Here is a 19,646-nt window from a genome sequence, read left to right on the forward strand (position 1 = left end):
ATTAAAAACTTTATACCGTCCCTGCAAGAAGAAAAACACACCATCATGCCGAAGTCGGTACGTATTCTATATCGATTATATCGATTATATCGATATCAGATATACTGTGGAAATATTTTTCAGAGATAAATGTTTTATATTATGTGAAATATTTAGATAAAAAGAATACTTTTGTATATATGTTTTCCTTCTTGTCATGACTTTGAATTTGCTACTACAGCGAAATGTTAATTGCTGCATACGACACACCGTGCGTGGATTTGGCAGGAAACGTGAAAGAGGAGGAGATGTGTATTATCACACCTTTTACGTAAATTATGCAAGCTGGTATCGTTACGAGATCGAATGGAATAGAATTTAAACGAAGGACGAAAGAAAAAATGATTTTTTCCTCAGGATCTTTTTTTTTATGTAGGTATAACACATTTATACAGGGTAGGATACTTAAATGAGAATGATTAATTTATAAGCAAAAAGAATATTTTAATTTAAATGCCCCACCCGGTATATACACGAATATTTATATATGTCGTATTATCGAACGAAGTATCATTTGAAAATTTGTCTCGTAAGGACGATTACGTAAATCGTTTAACTATCCTTTAAATGCACATCAAATCGTAATTCTTGTAACATCTTTGAAGAAGCTTACGAGCGAAAAATTCATCGTTTCATTTGACACACCGTGTATTACCGGGCTCGATGGTGATTGGTCAGATGAAACGAACCGGCTTCTCACGTGATCACGCTCTCCATCTTTCTCTTCCCCCCTCTCCATCTCCCTCTCCCGCTTCCTTCTCCCTCTCTCCCTCCCACCCTCCCTCCCTCCCTCTCTCCCTCCCTCCCTCTCTCTCTCTCTCTCTCTCCAGTTCGCAAGCTGGCGCTGTTATCTTAGGTTAGGTCGTAGAGGGGGAAATGAACGAATGATTAAGCGAGCGAGTGAGAGAGAGGGAAAGACGCTTCACCGTACGAAAAAGGTGGAAGAGTGGGAGAAGAAAAGACGCTGCCGGTGTAGTAAACCCATTGTTTCAGCAACAGGCAACGAGGACGGATCGTGAGACGCGGGACGTGAAATTATTTAACAACGCTTTCGCCACATACACATTAGGACGAATAACATCGATCATTTTTTATCGGTTGTGAACGTAGACAAGAATTTGTAATATTTAAAACGTTTGTGATTTTTCGTATCTTCCTGTATTTTTTGTGCGTAGTGAAATCGTACTGCCAGATCCAGCGTCATGGTTGCCGGTACAAAAATGGTAAGTCGATTAGTATTGCGATTATTTTATGGTTATATTTTGAGAGGAGTTTTTGACAAGGAGTTTTCTTGCGTCTCTACGTATTTCTATTTCTTTTCCGACTATAATTTATTTCTGCGATAAAGATTTATTGCGTTGGACAAAAATGGATTGTCTCGAGAAACGAATGAAATATATATGTACATATGTAAATGTTTATTGCGACGTTATTACAATGTGCACGAAATAAATGTTGTAAAAAACAAGTGTACATTGTTCTGGAAGCCGCCAAGTTCGAATTTCGAAGAAGATTTATTTGGAGCCCTCAACGTTCGGCGTCTCTCGACTGATAAGCGTCACTCTTTGATTCGTATATATTGTAACTTTTACTTTTTTTTGCTTTCATGTCCTATCTGAAGATGAACGTCAGGGTGACGACGATGGACGCCGAGCTGGAGTTTGCCATCCAGCAGACGACCACCGGCAAGCAGCTTTTTGATCAAGTTGTTAAGACAATTGGTCTTCGTGAAGTTTGGTTCTTTGGTCTTCAATACACTGACAATAAGGGTGATCTAACGTGGATCAAATTGTACAAAAAGGTAGGACAACCATTCTTTTTTATATCGTTCTTTTTCTCCGTCAATCAGGAACAATAGCATCTAAGTTCTCTTTTAGCCAGATAAAGTGGTACGAAAGAGATATATATTTGTATTTATTTAGATGTAGAACAATTATACCGAATTGTACTTAGATATTGAGCTTTGTATTAGCTATTTAACTCATTCGTTCTATAATAATTGATACCGTTCATATTGTTGTTACATAAACTACTCTTCCAAAGCGATTGATAAGAAAAACTTAGCTTGCGTACTATAAATTCTGTAGCTATTATTATGCGAAATACTACAAAAAAGTTATCCGGCAAATTTAATTCATTCTTAACTATCAATCTTACTGTTTTATTATTTTTCTATAAGAATATGTAACCAGCTTGGATCAAGGAACGTCTTTCAAGTAATTATAAGCACACACAGTCTTTCAATAATTATAAGCACATATAGTCTCTCTCTAGAAAACCATAATTGGATTCCCGTCGTTTCTGTGATGGCAACGAGAGAGACAAGCATCGATGACGAAGAATGACGTCATCTGCGTGCGTGTATACACGCTTTTTTCCTTTTTTCCTCGATTCGTATAAAACATCTGCCTTTATGGTCTTTATAGACGCATATGTGTGCAGAAACACATCGTTGACCTTTTTTTTTTATGACGCGTTAAACTAAAAGAAGAAAGTATTAACTCGTAAGAAAATATTATATTATCTCAACAAATTAATTATTTTTCTTATTCTTTTTCCGATCGTGAGAAGATATTATGAAAAGAAGTATATAGAAAAAAGAAAAGGAAACGTCACGCATGGAGAAAATACCAAATAAATTTGTTCACATCGAGTATCATCGTTAGTCATTTCGAAGGATTTTTATAAGTATCTAGAAACATGTTTCTCGCCTTTTACGACGATCAGTATGCCTTTGTTTACCATGCAATAATCTTTTCGTCGTATTATATTCGAGAAATATAAAAGAAAAATAGTAAGTTCGTCGTGATTATGTTTTGAAAATTCATGCTATAAATATATAGGTTATAATGTTATTAGTAGTAGAACGTTTCTCGTATAATTTCTCTATTTTACGTATATATAAAATTGTGTATAGATTTTTAGAATTAAATATCAACATTTGAAAGTATTACGTTAGAAAGTAAATAAATGTGAGAAATTAGTAAACAAGTTAATTGCGTAGTCGCTCGTATAACTTTCGTAGTTCTTACTGTTAGATTTCACGCGTATAAAATTGTTTATACAGGCATCGTCTTTCTTTTGTCGACGTTCGCGAAGATCATATTCGAAAGAAGGAATAGAATACATCGACGATAAGTTTCGAGTACAGTTGCAAAAATATGAGACGTATTCGGTATTCGATCGATGAACGGTTACAAGAAAAAGGTATATTATATATATATATACACATACACACATGTACGTATAGTAGCTCTCTTCTTCGTATATAAAAATACTCAAGGCTTTCACCAACTTGTGAAGTCTCGATCCTTCTGTCTCTTCTCTTCATTACATATTCTCTCTCTCTCTCTCTCTCTCTCTCCTCCTTCTCCTACACACATACGTATACATGTCCACACACGTATCTTTTTATCCGGTTTCACATTTTTTTTCTTCCTTTTTTTCCACGACAAAAGGCGACCTGCCCTAGAGTCTTCCGGCACAACGGCCAACCCACTTTTCTAAGCGTCTAACTTGGGACAGGAAGCGGAAGGTTTTCGTGTAGTACAGGTGGTTTTGTCGTTTCTATTTTTGTATAGTTTCAATCTAACAACGAAATATATATATATATATATATACCTGGTTGGCGAGCAAGAGTATATGTAAGTCAGAATTATTAGTTTCTCAGAGAAATATTTATAATATGAAATTTATAAAGTGCAATGTATATTCCCAGTGTTAGATTTTGAGCGTAAAAGTTGATAGTTTAATCAATCGAACATGTCTCCTTCTATTGGACTTGCATGCCATAAGAAAAGACAACATTAATGTGGGATATATTAGAGTAATTACTTCTATGTTGACCAAAATATTCTTTTGTATCGTACACCAGAATTTATTGTATGTATGTTATTATATTATATATCATTGTTAGGATAAATGAATTAGCCTTAAAGAGGAACTTCTTTCAGACTCTTTTATCTTATCTGTGAAATATTAATTTGTCACGAGAGAATCTCCCCTGTGAACAAGTTTTATCATGGTGCAACAAAATTCATATCTCTATAAGAAACATTTGTATAGTTACTTTAATTTAGGTTATGTTTATATACTCGTACGAATTGTTGTTGACATTGATAAATTGTATATATCGTAGTTATATCATCTTTATTCTAATTCACAACTTTAGCTATAAATGATAAAACGTAACGTAGGTACAAAATTAAAGATTAGTACGGTGCAAAATAAAAAATTCACTCCTAGGAGTGGGTGCCACCTTTTTTATACGCGTAGACCGATAAAAGTATATTTGCATATTGATCGTGAATAGAAGCACCCTTAATAATTAACAAACATATTCATCGAGATCTAAAGCAAACTCTCTTAAAGTACGCATCGATTAGATATGCTAATTATATTATTTCGTAATATGGTAGATAATGAAATGTATTGTTGCATTAGAGCGATATAGGCTATTAGCTATTCTTATCTCTCTCTTTTTCTCTGTCTCTCTCTCTCTCTCTCTCTCTTTTTCTGTCTCTTTTTGCCTGTAGGATCATATGATAAGAGACATTTATGAATTAGTTTTAATTTTCCTCTCTTCGTTAAAAACTCTTTAGATTCGCTTAAAGTAACACTTTCGTCCCTGGCAAAAAATTGCTTTTATGTAGTAAAGCTCTCTCGTAAAGAGATTTATAACGATCTCTCCAATTCTGAAATCTTTCATGATCGATCGATCGATTATATGCAGCCGGAAAGTGCAATCACGAGAGTCGTCAAGAAGGAAGTAAAAAAGAAGGTACGAAAGTTAAGAGGCTACTCGGACTCTGACACCGACGACGACGAGTTCGAAGACGATCTGGTAAGCCGAGTATCTTAAAGAGAACTCTCTCTCTTTCTCTTTCTCTTTCTCTCGAGATATATATCCTGTTGATACAGGAAATGTAAGGAATATAAAAGGAAATTAAATGAAAGAGAGAAATCGTCGACTTTCTTTCTTAATGGAATCATCCAACGAGTAATCACGTTCGAGCTGCACTTCGTTATTCTCAAACCAATCAACGTTAAGATTTTTGGCGCTAATTTTTGAAATGGTAGAAACTAGAAGGACTTTTTACTTATTATTATAAACAGCATTCTTGCAATATAGAATAATAAAAAGAAATAATAATAATTTTGTAAATATACAAGGTGAGGGCCAAAGGTTTTAGATGATTTTAAAAATCAATTATCCTTTCTCGAGACTTTTTTTAGGCTAATCTTTTTCTTTTTTAGATTGTAAAACTACAAGCTTTAGAAACCTTTTCATAATCTATACTTTTGGCCCATCTTATGTATATATATATATACATATAATTTGGTGTAGAACACGTGGCTAAGGCCAACCGAACAATTCTCCTGGCTACTCGTGCAGATAATACTTGTGGCCTTTCCAAGGTGCTTCGTACTTTACTGGAAACGAACGGCAATGAGTGTTATGCAAATAGGCAAGGACTGGTTCTTCTTCCCTCAGCATCGGCTTCTCGAAAGAAGAGAGCCAGCCTCATGGTCTATCTCCTCTTCTTCTTGCCAACCTTCTTCCTCGAACGATTTAAATGCTGAAAGAAAGTTTTTACTTTTTCCATTTCAAAGGATTACCGAACGTCGTTTCCTTTATCTTTATTTTCCTTCAGGGAAGAAGAGTAATATATATATGAAAAAGAAATAGTTCTATATACTTCTTTTTGAAATATTTTCTATCAACAAATTGCGTACGCAAACACACACATATGTATAAAATTTTTCATGAAGTATATAGATATTTTATTCTTTTCAACTATTGTTATGACTTAAAAATATTAATATACACACACATATATATATATAGAATTTTATGTATATAATTTCTTATGAAAGTATATAGAAATTTTGTTTTTTCAATGTATGTATCTTATTCGAGTCTAAAAAATAATTTAGAGGAACGAACGAAGGCTATAAACGAAGTGTACAGCTTTTGCTTATCGCGGTAGTATAGCTCTGCGATAAAAGTTGGTACATGCTAAAGGAGAACAATGATTTTGCGCGACGGCTTCTATTGTTCTTGATTTTTCATGCTATTACCTAGCGGGAGATTATTTTTTACGAAAGCATTATAATAATCGATTAACTTATATTTTTACTATTAATTCTATACATTCTTATTTTCATTTATTATACTTAATATTTACATTTTTATATACAAAGTGGAATCCAATAATTCCAAGTTTATTTTATAAATCAGTTGATCTTTTTCGAGACTTTTTAAACTAAATTCTTTTTTATTTTTTTTATTTTTTTGCGGAGTGTAAAATTATAAATTTAAGAAGTCTTCAAAAAGACTAATTTATTTTTAAAATCACTTAGGAACTTCTGGCATTTGCTCTATATATCGTTTAATCTCCACAAAGAATTTTTTTCTCTTTTGTTTTCTTTTTTATTTCATGTATTTTATAAATAATTTTGTTTTGCTTTCTCCCTTCGTTACATATTAATCTTTTGAGCGAATGAGGTCACTTACATACATAGTAAACGTTTATTTTGGGTGAATCACGAGACTTATTCATTGTTTCAATTGCTCGCTTAGGAAATAATACGAATACTTTGCGCGTGTTTCTACAACGCGAAATCATTTTGAAAATGAAGTAACATCTGGCATGAAAATTCCCCGTACAAGATAATTCTCGATTTCATAGGAGATAATCGAGAATTATCTCGTATATGAAACATTTGTTAATAATTTTTCCAAAAACGTTAAGCTTTTCTATCGATTTCATTGTTCGTTTGTAGAATGACGATAGCGTACGGAACGGATTTAGTAGGATTATTATTTAATTTTTCTTTTTCTTTTTTTTTGTGTTATAAGTGAGATTCTGGTTATCTCTACCGTTCCTTTTAATTCATTATTTTTTATTTTTTATCTTACAGAATGCTCTTTAATGTGACAGATTATAAATTACACTTAGTTGATAATTTTAACAGATTGGAGGTCAAAAGCTCTTAAGTGATCTTTTTCTTTTTTTAAATCGATTGTTCTTTCGAGACTATTTTTTGGGCTAATTTTTTTATTCATATAGCACAATTAGAATCCCGTAAGAACTTTTGGTCTATCCTGTATTTCTAATTATACTTTTTATTATAAACTAAACATCTAGTATACATTTTTTTATGAGAAATGATTTTAAAAAGAGAGAAGCCATAATTCTAAGTACGACGGAAATAATCGATTAAGAAGCAACAGAATAATTTAAGGATTGGGGACACTGTAAAGAGAAAATGTAAGTCTAACGATCGTGGGGTGCTTGCTCTTTCTTATTAACTTAAATCGGATCAGAGAAAAGATTCTGTTATGCGTTTAGAGAGAGAGAGAACGACGATTTTTATCGTATGATTAGGACGTTCTAAATGGACGTCGTATTTTTTCAAAACTTCAAATAAATGTGCGAAACTTTTTTTTTTCTTTCCCAAAATGTTTTACATTGTTCGCTTATCTCACGAACACGTAGGAGATATTAATATTATATAAAAGTTATTATCGATTACTATGTTCGATTGAAAACGTCTAAAAATGAAAATCGACTTATACGATCGTATATTTAATATCGAGGTAATATTATTCGTATATATATTAAATATATATATATATTAAAAAAATATATATACGAACACACACGTGCGTGATTGAAATACTTCATTCGATTATGTAACATTTGTCATATTTATTTATCATATTTTCATTCTTTGAACGCATGCCAACCGCAATACTAACAACTGGAAGCGTGGACTTCCGTTCTTGTCTAGGGTAAGTTACCGTAACTTTAATTATCATTTTAAGTTCGTGTCCCGTTAATGATAATAACACTTTATTAGGACGTATATTATTTAATGATAGCCTATATATCACGATCGTGTTTGTAATCGAGTTATAATCTAAGACGATGACTACCATGCATGGTATTTTATCGGAAAGTGATTCAGTCATCGTTTCGTATAACTATTCCACGAATGGAATGACTGAATTCCTTACATTCCCGATTTGACAGTTAAAAAAAGATTCAGCTAGATTTATCGTAAAATTGAATTACCTTAAGATGTAGATAGAGGTTCAGCCTATTGTTTCAATTTAAAGTATTATATCCTATTTCTTTTTTTCTTAATATATTTTTTGTAATTCTTTTTTTCTTTAATTTTTTTTTTATCGATATTTTTTATTGAGAACAAACGATACTTTCAATTATCCTCGAATAATAAAAGGCACCTCGTACAACAATTTACGTATTTTGTTCTACTTCGATAAATTTTCAAATGACCAGCATATAGATACATATATTGGTCTAACATTTATATAAAATAGAAGCATCTCTCTAGCTGTACCATTAACGTTCCACCCATGACAGACAGTAGAGATTATTAAGAATACAATGAGAAGGATTTTTCCCAATGACATAATCTTCCCACGCGTCTCTACATTTATTATTCACGAAAATCATACTATAGAAAACACATATCTACGTTAGGATATATCCTTTGCTATTCAAGATATATACATCGAGTTTTTCGCTTACTCATTTTCCCTCCTTGATGCCAATGTTGGACGATATTTTATTTGATAATAAGTAGTTAATTATAATTGTCTATTACGTCTATCACGAATAAGACGGATTAGTAGCTAGGAGTTAATAAAATTTGTCGAGTCAGACTTGACACGTAGATGAATTAATCGAATCAAATATCGTCCAACACTCTCTCGAATAGTTTCTCTTTTTTATTCCCCTTATACAATGTTACTTTGTTCCGGTATATCGAAAAAAATGTTAATGCAAGACAGATGACAAAATGTTGATAAATAATTTCAGGTGGTACCGAGTGGTCTTCGAAAGATCTTCCACGTAAGAATAGCAATTGGAATTTTTTGTCCTTTGATCTATATTAAATGAAATAATTAATTCATTAATTACGACTCCCACGATATTTTACATCCAAAGGCGCCAAGATCGAAATCCTTTGGTAGAATCGAATATGTCGTACCACCTTATTTTTTCCTTTCTTTTCTTTCCTTCCATCGTTTTTCTATTTTACAGTGTGTTCGCATATTTTTTACAATAATCACACGACTCGCGGAAGAACACTAATTATTAACCAAGAAAAGGTACCTATCTTTTATAACGGTTGGGAGACTTCGACTATTGTTTAGTAGTGTTAAATCTTTTTTTTTGTGTGTGTGCCATATAACTCGATTTCTTTAGTCATTTCAGTAACTTATCGTGTTTTATTGCTCCGTACGTTTTTTTTTTACGTCGAGTTAACAGCGTTAAAGTGAAATGAATTTAGAATATCGACGTATATAGCCTCGTCAATGTTAGAAAAATTGTTACGACTATAACAAAGGAAGAAAAAAAAAGGATAAATAATAGTAATTGCAATAAAAATATCGAGATGATGAAAAAAAAGGATCGATATCTTGGCGCACGCGTTTGTCGGAAAACATTTGTTGATCGTAAAAACACGACGTATATTTTAAATAGCTTTTTTCTTTTCTTTTTTACGCGGCACTTAAATGCGTCAGAATCGACGATGAATTAGAAGGAACATTTTAGAAAATATATACTAATCGCGAATTAATTCATCTTCGACGATCTTGACGTTATTATATATATACGCATTAAAAATGCATCGTCCACGTATTTCGCACGCAGACCTGGCTAAAATATCACATAAAAATATCAAGAAGAATAAGATAATCATTGATGGATTTAGCTTTTCAAGGGACCCGAGTCGTCGGATATTTTTTGGACTTTATTAATGTAAATCAATTATTCATTATTCGATATATATATTTTCTCACTTCGTCGACCATTCATGCGAAAGATGAAATGAAAAAGAAACTTATCAGATTGGATTATACGTGAATTCGTCACTGAACATTGTGATAAATTAAAAAAATAAAGTAAAATAAAAATCGCAGATCATTTTACAGATATATTTTATCTAAGTCTGTGTTAGCGCACACACGCTTTACGTTCTCGCACCTGTAGAATTTATTCGGAAAATCCTTACACATTTTGTAAGATATATCTTACGTAATCCGATATACAGCCATCACAAAGATAATTATATAGAGAAAAAAAAAAAATCATGTCACTGGCATTGAACCGAGACGAGATGTCAGTCGTATACGATCAAGGCGATCATGTTTGCGGATCTCTTTAAGTAACAACACTTACGTACGTACGTCTGTGTTACCAAGCAAACATAAAAATTATCTTCTTTTTTCTTTTTCTTTCTCTTTTTAATACAATAATGTCAAGAACGCAACCGTGTCTATTCATCGTTTGATCGCTCTTATTATTATTTTTTCCTTTTTTATTATCAAAAATATGTCGAAATATTTATTAAAGGGTACCACAAAAATCGATCGTATCGCGAGGTGCCTTTTTTAATTCAATATTAACATCAAGATTTATATTAAGATACAATATTCTTTAATCTTTCCCGACAATCGTTAAATACTCGTAGAAATATTTTTAATAGCAAATTGATGTACTTTCAAGTACATGTTTTCTTTTTTCTCCCCTTCTCTCTCTCCCCTCTCCCAATTATAGTACACCCTTTACGTTTTAAAACATTCGGATCGTTAAGTTTTCTTGTGGATGTTCTGATTAGATATAGGTACAAGTTATTATCGAGAAATATATATATACACATATTGGAAACTATAATAATATTCCTTTCTTATCGATTATTAGGATGTAATCGGCAATTTACTCAATCGAAACAAAAATTTTAAGAAGACGTTCGTTTTTATCGATGATATAACACTTCTTTCTCTCGTCCCCCCCAAAACTATGTCGAATCAATGATTTTTCCCAATTTGTCGAACCTCCTCTCTTGCATGTCACCGCAACGATCCATAGATCACCATGTTTTGTCGTTAAAAGAAAAATGTGCGATATATAATAATAAAAGCACACGTTTTTGCACGTTGTTGTTGTTGTTGTATTTCAAAATAAAAGAGTGACTTTGTTTTTTTCTATACCTTTTTTTATTTTTCAGTTTTTCTTCTTTCTTTGTGTTTTCCCAAATTTCATTGCAAAAAATAACACGTAGTTGATATATCTGTGTACAGGACGAGCTAACCAGGATGGGATGAGTTTTCAAATCAGTTGTACTTTTTTATCGAGACTTCAAGGCTGATTTTTTTTTTGTCAGAACGTAAAACTACAAGTTAGGCTTGTAGAGAAGGCATTAATTAAGATAATTAGTCTAATTAATTAGCTCGTAAAAAAGTAATTGATTTTTAATATCGTCTAGGAATGTTTGGCCCAGCCTGTACATATGTATATATAGATAGATATATGAATACACATACATACGTACGTACATTCATGTTCTAATTTTTTTTTTTATCAATTGATTATAGGTAATGAACCAGGAGGTCAAAAAGGAGACCCCATTGCAGTTCAAGTTTCGTGCGAAATTTTATCCCGAAGACGTTGCGGAGGAATTGATACAGGATATCACGCTTCGTCTCTTTTATTTGCAGGTGCGTGAGAGAAAGAACAGAGAATTTAATAACACAATCATCCTAATTGTACTGTCTTTATTATATTTAACCGAGGAGTTTTCATTTATTTATTTATTTATTCATTTATCTCTTTTCTTCCATTAGTTCTCTTCTGCCCTCTGACAGTAAGAGTATACTTAAAAAAATTATAACGTTTTCCTTCTTCTAAGAAAAAAATAATAATTGTTATTATGTAAGATGAGATAAAAAAAAAAATCTTGCGATTTATTATCGCAATTAGAGAGTGCGCGAAATAGGTACTCTTGTGAGCCTCTCATTTTATACATGCGATGCGTAACCTTGAATAGAAAAGTCCAATCTTGATAATATATCAATAAAGATTAGTCGATTATTATATTGTTAATTAAATTGCCAGGAGCAACGTTTAAATATTCGAATGAAATCTATCGTTATTTATATCCGTTTTGCACTGGGAACTTTTAACATGGAAACGTTGTAAAATTTTCTTTTATAGGTGAAAAATGCTATTCTCAGTGATGAAATTTACTGCCCACCTGAAACATCCGTATTGCTTGCATCTTATGCGGTTCAAGCTAGACACGGTGATTTTCAAAAAGGAATTCACACTCCCGGCTTTTTAGCTAACGATCGCTTATTACCACAGCGAGTTGTGGATCAACATAAAATGAGTAAAGAAGAATGGGAGAGTTCGATAACTAATTGGTGGCAAGAACATCGCGGTATGTTGAGAGAAGATGCTATGATGGAATACTTGAAGATTGCTCAGGTGATAAAGCAACACAACGATTTATATATCTCTCTATAGATGTTACATTTTTTTAATTTATATTTTAATCTTTCCTTATTTCTTTTCATCGGGATTAATTTTTGTTTTTTTTCTGTTTCTTTTTTTTTTTCTTTATATAGGATTTAGAAATGTATGGAGTTAATTATTTCGAAATTCGTAATAAAAAAGGAACAGAATTATGGTTGGGCGTCGATGCTTTAGGTTTGAATATTTATGAAAAGGATGATAAACTTACTCCTAAGATTGGTTTTCCTTGGTCTGAGATAAGAAATATTTCTTTCAACGAAAAGAAATTTATTATTAAACCGATAGATAAGAAAGCACCAGACTTTATTTTCTTTGCTACAAGAGTGAAGATTAATAAGAGAATTTTGGCACTTTGTATGGGCAATCATGAATTATATATGCGTAGACGTAAGCCGGATACTATTGATGTTCAGCAAATGAAGGTATATACATATACATATATAGATATATACGTATTATTGAAAGTTTCATTTTAAGAATATTTTTTTTCCTTTCGATATAATCAACCTATGATTATTTGATTAATTTGCTACTTCTGAGTGCCGTGATAATAGAATATCGAATGAGGGCATTATCTATAGATAAATGTATAAATTCAGAGTCATTCTACCGAAAGTATTCGATATACGTGGTAATATTTTTTTCAAGGCTCAAGCAAGAGAAGAAAAAATCGCGAAGCAGCAGCAAAGGGAAAAATTGCAATTGGAAATTGCAGCGAGAGAACGTGCAGAAAAGAAACAACAAGAGTACGAGGAAAGGCTAAGAAATATGGCCGAAGAAATGGATAGGCGACAGGCTGAATTAAACGAAGCTCAAGAGATGATCAGACGTTTGGAAGAACAATTGAAACAATTGCAGGCTGCGAAGGAGGAATTAGAAGATCGTCAAAAGGTATTTATTACTTATAAATATCTTCAACGACTGATAATCTTATGGTTGTGAATCTTCTTTACAATGTACTTTATTATTGATAGGAATTGACGGCAATGATGGAAAAGTTAGAACTCTCTCATGAAATGGAAGCCGCAGAACGTGCTAAGTTGGAACAAGAGATTAGAGCTAAGCAAGAGGAGGTGCAACGTATACAATCCGAAGTAGAAGCAAAAGACGCAGAAGCTAGGAGATTACAGGAGGAGTTTGAAGCTGCCAAGTATTCATTGTTTTTTTTTTATTTATTCTTTATCAATACGTTCGTAATTTTTCACGTATTTACAATTGCTTATTATTTCATCTTCGAGTAGACTTAGGCAAGAGGAAGCTGATCGAGCTTTCCAAGCTAGTACAACTCCTCATCATCATCATGTAGAAGAAAATGAGGAGGGAGAGGAAGAAGGCGAAGATGAGGTTCCGAATTGTGATGTTACTAAAGATCTTGCTACGGATGAATCAATAATTGATCCAGTCGAAGAGAGACGTACTTTGGCTGAAAGAAACGAACGTCTTAACGATCAATTGAAGGTGATTTATTATATAATTAATCAATTGAAATTAATTCTTCTTTTGACGTTCTATCTTATAGTTATATTAATTATATATATAATATCATAAATAATTAATTATTATACATCAAAAACATATATATAAATATTAACAAAATAATTCTACATGTATTCATCGATTCGATTTATTTTAGGCATTGAAGCAAGATCTTGCGCAATCACGAGACGAAACCAAGGAAACTGTTATGGATAAAATTCATAGGGAAAATGTTCGTCAAGGACGTGACAAGTATAAAACGCTTCGTGAAATTCGCAAGGGAAATACCAAACGTCGTGTCGATCAATTTGAGAATATGTAAAATATGTGCGTATATTTATCCACACGCCCGAATGCATTTTTATTATCTCATTTTTTAAATTTCATCTATTTCGTATCATTATACGAAATGTTATTATTGCACATGAGAGATAGAGAGAGATAAAGAGAGAGAGAGAGGATTCAATGTCCTACGTATATATCACTAGATTTTTATCGTCATTCCTTTGAATTGAAAATTATCTTATAATCGATTTTTTAATTCTTGTGCCACGCAACGTAATTGATACATTTTTTTTTTTTTTTTAGAGCGATTTATATAATCCTATCGCATTGAGACACTATTCATTCTCATCATCAATATCCAACTTATAAAATTCGATTATAAACACATTATGGCAATGAATCTAAACTCTTTATGAGTTTAGCAAAAAAGGAAAGCGACGAGCGATTTATTATATTACGATATCTTCCAAATATGCTTCCATATATCAATTATGATTCAATATCAAACGCGCTTCATTCTCAACAAGTTTTAGGTATTGAGATAGATCATTTGTGTCTTTTCTTCGAGATCAGAGTTATATTATTCTCTTTAGTATAAATATTTTTTCTTTCTTTTTTTCTTTCCTTCTTTCTTTTTTTAAATCTTGCAAAAATACTTCTCATATTCGTTAGAATAGTATTTGGCAATAAGCTAACTCACTCTCTCCTAATTATATTTAGCTATTTTCTATCTTTGTTCTCGTGCTCGCGTTTATTATAATTCTGTCGTCGAGAATGTGCTAAGAATATTATTATTATGATCTATGTTCCTTATTATTCGTATCATGAACAACAAAAATTTCGAACATTCGTCTTCTTCTTTTTCTTCTTCTTTTTCTTCTTCTTCTCTTATATATATTTTGTTCTCGTCCTAAGTATTATCGTTGATCGGTTAAAAAAAAAAAAAAAAAAAAAAAATAGAAAAAAAAACGCTTTCAATATGGTGCAGACATAACTTTCCTTTAACAATTACCACGTTACATTTTTTTTTCGTCATGGTCTTCATCACACGTACAGGATGGATCAAAAGTTCCTAGATTATTTTAGAAATCAATTACTCTTTTACTTCTTTACGAGATTCTATAACTATAAATCTAGAAAGGCTTGAAAAAGAGTAATTTATTATGAAAATCGTATAGGAATTTTTTATCCATTCTGACAATCCGTCGTTTATTCTCCGTCCTTCGTTAAAGGATAACATTCGAAGAAATACACACACAAACACATATCCTCCCCTTAGCACGTATATTACCACTTGACAATTGTCAATGATAACGTGGCGATATATAACTGCATCTCCGAGTTCAACGAGATATAAATAGTTTTAGATTTGGGACAAGTGTGTAAATTAAAAAATTCGTACTTTTCTCTCTCTCTGAGGGTTTTAAATGAATCCGAATACAAAGTTGATTTGTATTTTTTTTTCTTTCCTTTTTTTTTATATATATATATAGAAAAATACCGAAAATTCTGATTAGGAGAAAAGTTTATAGAATTAAAACTGCAATGAATAATATATTGGCGTTTGTTTAGAATGTGTTGTGAACATAGTAATAACGGAAAGATAACATGCAACATATCTCTTTGTTATAACTCAGTCTTATTGCAACGTTACAATATGTGTGTGAAACACTTACAATTTAATAATGGAAGTGGTGTAACTATGAAAAATCTATTGAGCGAATATTTTCTTTCCTTTTTTTTTCTTTTTTTTTCTCTTTTTTTTTTTCTTTTCTCCTAATGAATCCTTAGACAACACACAACAATGAGCGAGTCATAAAACTTATGTGGCTTATAAAACTGTATTTTTGCAACTTTTAGCACGTGCGAATTTCTATATTATTACTGATAAGCGCAATTTCTATATTTAACACTTGTGGCCTTTATCGATATACGTACGTTGAATCAATATACTGTAGCAAACATAGAAGCTTAGGGACTTAGCCCTTAGTTTCACATATTTTTTCATGAAAGCCCAAATCAACGTACACGAGAAAGATAGAGATGGGATGAATGAATGAATGAATGAGAGAAAGAGAGAGAGAGAGAGAGAGAGAAGAAAAATATGTTTTAACATAAAAATTCTCTGTGTATATGTGTGAGAGAAAGATTGAATGAAGTAATGAATGAATGAACGAAAGAAAGAAAGAAAAAAACTAAAAAAAAAAGAAAAGAAAAAAAAATCAAATAAATATGATAATATGGTTGTCTGGTACACCATGTAATTCTTTGAAACGATTCTTTTCTTTTTTTTTATTTATTTTTTTATCTTATTATCTTTTTTTCTCTTTTTTTTTTTTTAAAGGAAAATCATGTGGAAGAAAAAAAGAATTTGATAAAACTTTAAGACACACAACAATCTCTTAATGCTGCCAATTTTTTTTTTTTTCTTTTCTTTTTTTCTCATGTTTTGAAGAAATACTATTAAACGATAATAATAAAATACAATCATTTTTGAATCAATGTTAGGTAAAGGAAGAGAGAGAGAGAGAGAGGGAGAGGATTGTGAGATAATTATTAGAATGATTACAGAGTTTGTACTTTGGTAATGATTTATTATTACACGTTATTGTAATATGCAAAAGAAAGATTAACACTACAGGAGGAACAATAATATAGATATTTTTTGATTATATTTAATATTAAAATTTATAAATTAGTAACATTATATTATTATTAATATTTACAATTTCGTAGCGTTATTATTATTATAATTATTATTATTATTAGTAATTATTATTATTAGTTGTAGTAATATTATTATTATTAATTATTAATATTATTATTATTCAAGGAATAGTATCGAATGAAAGTTAGAACAGAGAGCATTTTATAGTCGTCTATTTGTACTCATAAGTATAGTGATTATACGTGCATATATATATATAAAAAAAGATAGTTAAGCATGACGCACGATAATGTCACTTTGTAAGATTTGAAGAATAGACGAATACAGTTTTTATAAATAATTCGTCTCGATACTCTACCAACTATAATAATATTTGGATACTTAGATTTCATATTGAGACATTCCAGAGAATAATTGTTGGTGCAGTGTCCGATCTACGTTAGGTCTTTGGTCATTTTCTAATCTAATCTAATCTGCTAAAATTGTGAATTTTTTGTGCTATTTGGAAGAATATTTTATACAATATATTTGGATCTTATATCTGAGAATATACATAATGGTTAGGACACAAAAATGTACTTAATCATTTATATACATTTGTATTTGAAAATTTCATATATAGGTAGAGATGATTTTTAACTGTTGTGTCTTTTTCTATACTTCTTTTTTTTTTTTTCTTTATCTTTTTCTTTTTCTTCTTATCAACGACATACGTATATGATTAAATATAAACGCGTTAAGTATTCTGACGTAGATACGTGAACGAACGTAATTCAGAGAAGTTTTTTAAAAGGTAATGCAGAACTGTGTGTTAACATAGTTACTTTTTTGCGCATCAATTCTTAGGTCTCAGACAAAGTCTCTTCGTTCGTCGCACGATCTGTAAATATGTAAATCAAAGTCATTAAGTTTTTCTATTTCTGGCTCCGTGATAGAACGAACTTGTTTTCGTTACCTTTTCATCAAATGCACCGATGGACTGCCTATAATTGTGCTGTGTTATGTCTACATTCATAAATAATTATCTGGTTGTGTCTACCGCGTTGTAATATCCTCGGTGCTATAACATTTTTTAAGAATATGAAAGATAGAACTTTTATAAAAACAAAAATGTCTGGATAAATTTTCAACATTGCCTTCGTCGTGTTAATCCAACTTTTCATTTTTCTTTTTTAGAGACTTTCTCTATATCTTTTTAACACACCATTTTCGCGCAATTATTTTATTCAACAATTCAATCAAACGTATGCATTAGGAGATATACACGTGAGGTACAGATGCGAATACAACTCTTTTATTTTATTAATAAAAAAACACGTATAAAAAGAAAGATAACATTTATTTGTTGGTACGAGGATATAAGAAAATTACTTGTATTTAGCTAAGGAAACTAGAAATTGTTTAAATAAAACAAGTAGTATCGTACTTTTTCGCTTGCGTTGTTGTCTTTAGTTTTTTTATTTATTTCTTTATTCGGGAGGTGGAGACTCCGTTAAAAACGTAGTCGATCTGTTGTACCGACGTGTGTTATCAGTGAGGTATGGTAAATTTTTAGATCGACCGTCGATATTGTAGATTTAGTGTTGGGAACCTTCTCGCGCCATCTATTAGATCAATCGGAATTATCGAAAGTTTTTCTTCGACTCTTCTTCGATCGATCGAGCAATAAAAAAAGAAAAGATCTGCGCATGTATAAAATACCTGCGCCTAAAAGACGTCTAGGTAGACGTCGACCCCGTCGAGTTAGTTGGTTGTCAACGCTGTTTTCTATCGAACAATGTTTTTTAATTCAACGAGAGAAAAAAATGTCGAGGAATTGTTCAGTTCCGATTATTCCGATGACGAAGGCAACGACGTCAGGTGGGTGAAAAATTTTTCATCTATATTAGATATCAAACACGTGCCAGTTTTACGTAATTTCTTGTTAGTCTGGTATTAGTGAAAGAAAAGAAGCAACCGGCGTGACTATTCCCATTGCTTTCACAGACATTATGACGATCTTCACTTTTTTATTTATGATTGAAAAAATTTCTGCAAGCGATGTTTCTTTTGCCGATGATTTAAGTATTTAATCTTATTGCGAGTGTCTTTATTCGACGATATAGTGTAGATACATTGACGTGCATCGAAGATAAGAGTGACACGAATTATTTGAAATTTCGTTGCATGTACCGTTCTTTTTTAGCTGTCCAAAAATAGACATTCGGACGCCGCATTGTTCACGTGTTCCCGCGTAATTCAAACGTCGTGGACTGTTTAAATCAAATATTTCGAATATATTTTTTTTTGTAAACCTATTTGTCGTGTAATACATTTTTTGTGGTTTTATCGATTATAAAGGGGTATAAAATTGAGATAATTTTCAAAGAAACATTTTTATTTTATAGTTCCATTCAAAATCGTTCTATGAAATATTTTCTATGGAAAACTATATTCTCATTATCAGTTACGCAATATTCCTGTATTGTTCCTGTATTAATAAGCTGTCATGAAAATGCGAGGGCTTGTGTAATCCGATTCCCATTTGCACAACGCTTCAAAGCGCAGGACTTGGCTTTGTATATACATATATATATACATATGTATATATATATATATATATATATATATATATATATATACATACACACACACGATTAATCAGTTATCTAACGGTCGGTTACGATAAGGACATTAAGATTAACTTATTGTGATTATTTCTGCGCGTTTATTTTCCATCATATTTCTATTATTATAATTATAATTATAATCATAATCATAATTATAATCATAATTATAATTATAATTATAATAATTATCATCATTATTATCATTATTATTCA

At 31.4% G+C, this 19,646-nt stretch overlaps 2 protein-coding genes across 11 annotated transcripts in view; both read left to right on the plus strand.

The window, feature by feature from the left end:
* Window positions 1-18,684, plus strand: LOC127070752 (moesin/ezrin/radixin homolog 1). Of its 10 annotated transcripts, none has more exons than XM_051009140.1 (11): window positions 1-57; window positions 1,661-1,840; window positions 7,814-7,837; window positions 8,892-8,924; window positions 11,456-11,578; window positions 12,075-12,347; window positions 12,488-12,817; window positions 13,044-13,286; window positions 13,370-13,545; window positions 13,634-13,853; window positions 14,029-18,684. In XM_051009140.1, the coding sequence occupies exons 1-11, from the start codon at window positions 46-48 to the stop codon at window positions 14,191-14,193; spliced, it is 1,779 nt and encodes a 592-aa protein (XP_050865097.1). In that variant the 5' UTR covers window positions 1-45; the 3' UTR covers window positions 14,194-18,684. The 10 variants fall into 10 exon arrangements, with proteins under 10 accessions (XP_050865097.1, XP_050865098.1, XP_050865099.1 ...); XM_051009145.1 differs by lacking the exon at window positions 1-57 and adding an exon at window positions 873-1,262 and having other exon boundaries at window positions 13,637-13,853; XM_051009144.1 differs by lacking the exon at window positions 1-57 and adding an exon at window positions 4,772-4,882 and having other exon boundaries at window positions 1,631-1,840.
* Window positions 18,537-19,646, plus strand: part of LOC127070750 (mitogen-activated protein kinase kinase kinase 4) — a 9,315-nt gene continuing 8,205 nt past the window's right edge. Inside the window, exon 1 of the mRNA XM_051009133.1 lies at window positions 18,537-18,684. Within this exon, the coding sequence (XP_050865090.1) occupies window positions 18,602-18,684 (83 nt within the window). The 5' untranslated portion in view covers window positions 18,537-18,601. The remainder of the gene's footprint in view (window positions 18,685-19,646) is intronic.

The sequence above is a fragment of the Vespula vulgaris genome, chromosome 19 (assembly GCF_905475345.1).
Source record: "Vespula vulgaris chromosome 19, iyVesVulg1.1, whole genome shotgun sequence".
Classification (NCBI taxonomy): Eukaryota; Metazoa; Arthropoda; class Insecta; order Hymenoptera; family Vespidae; genus Vespula; species Vespula vulgaris.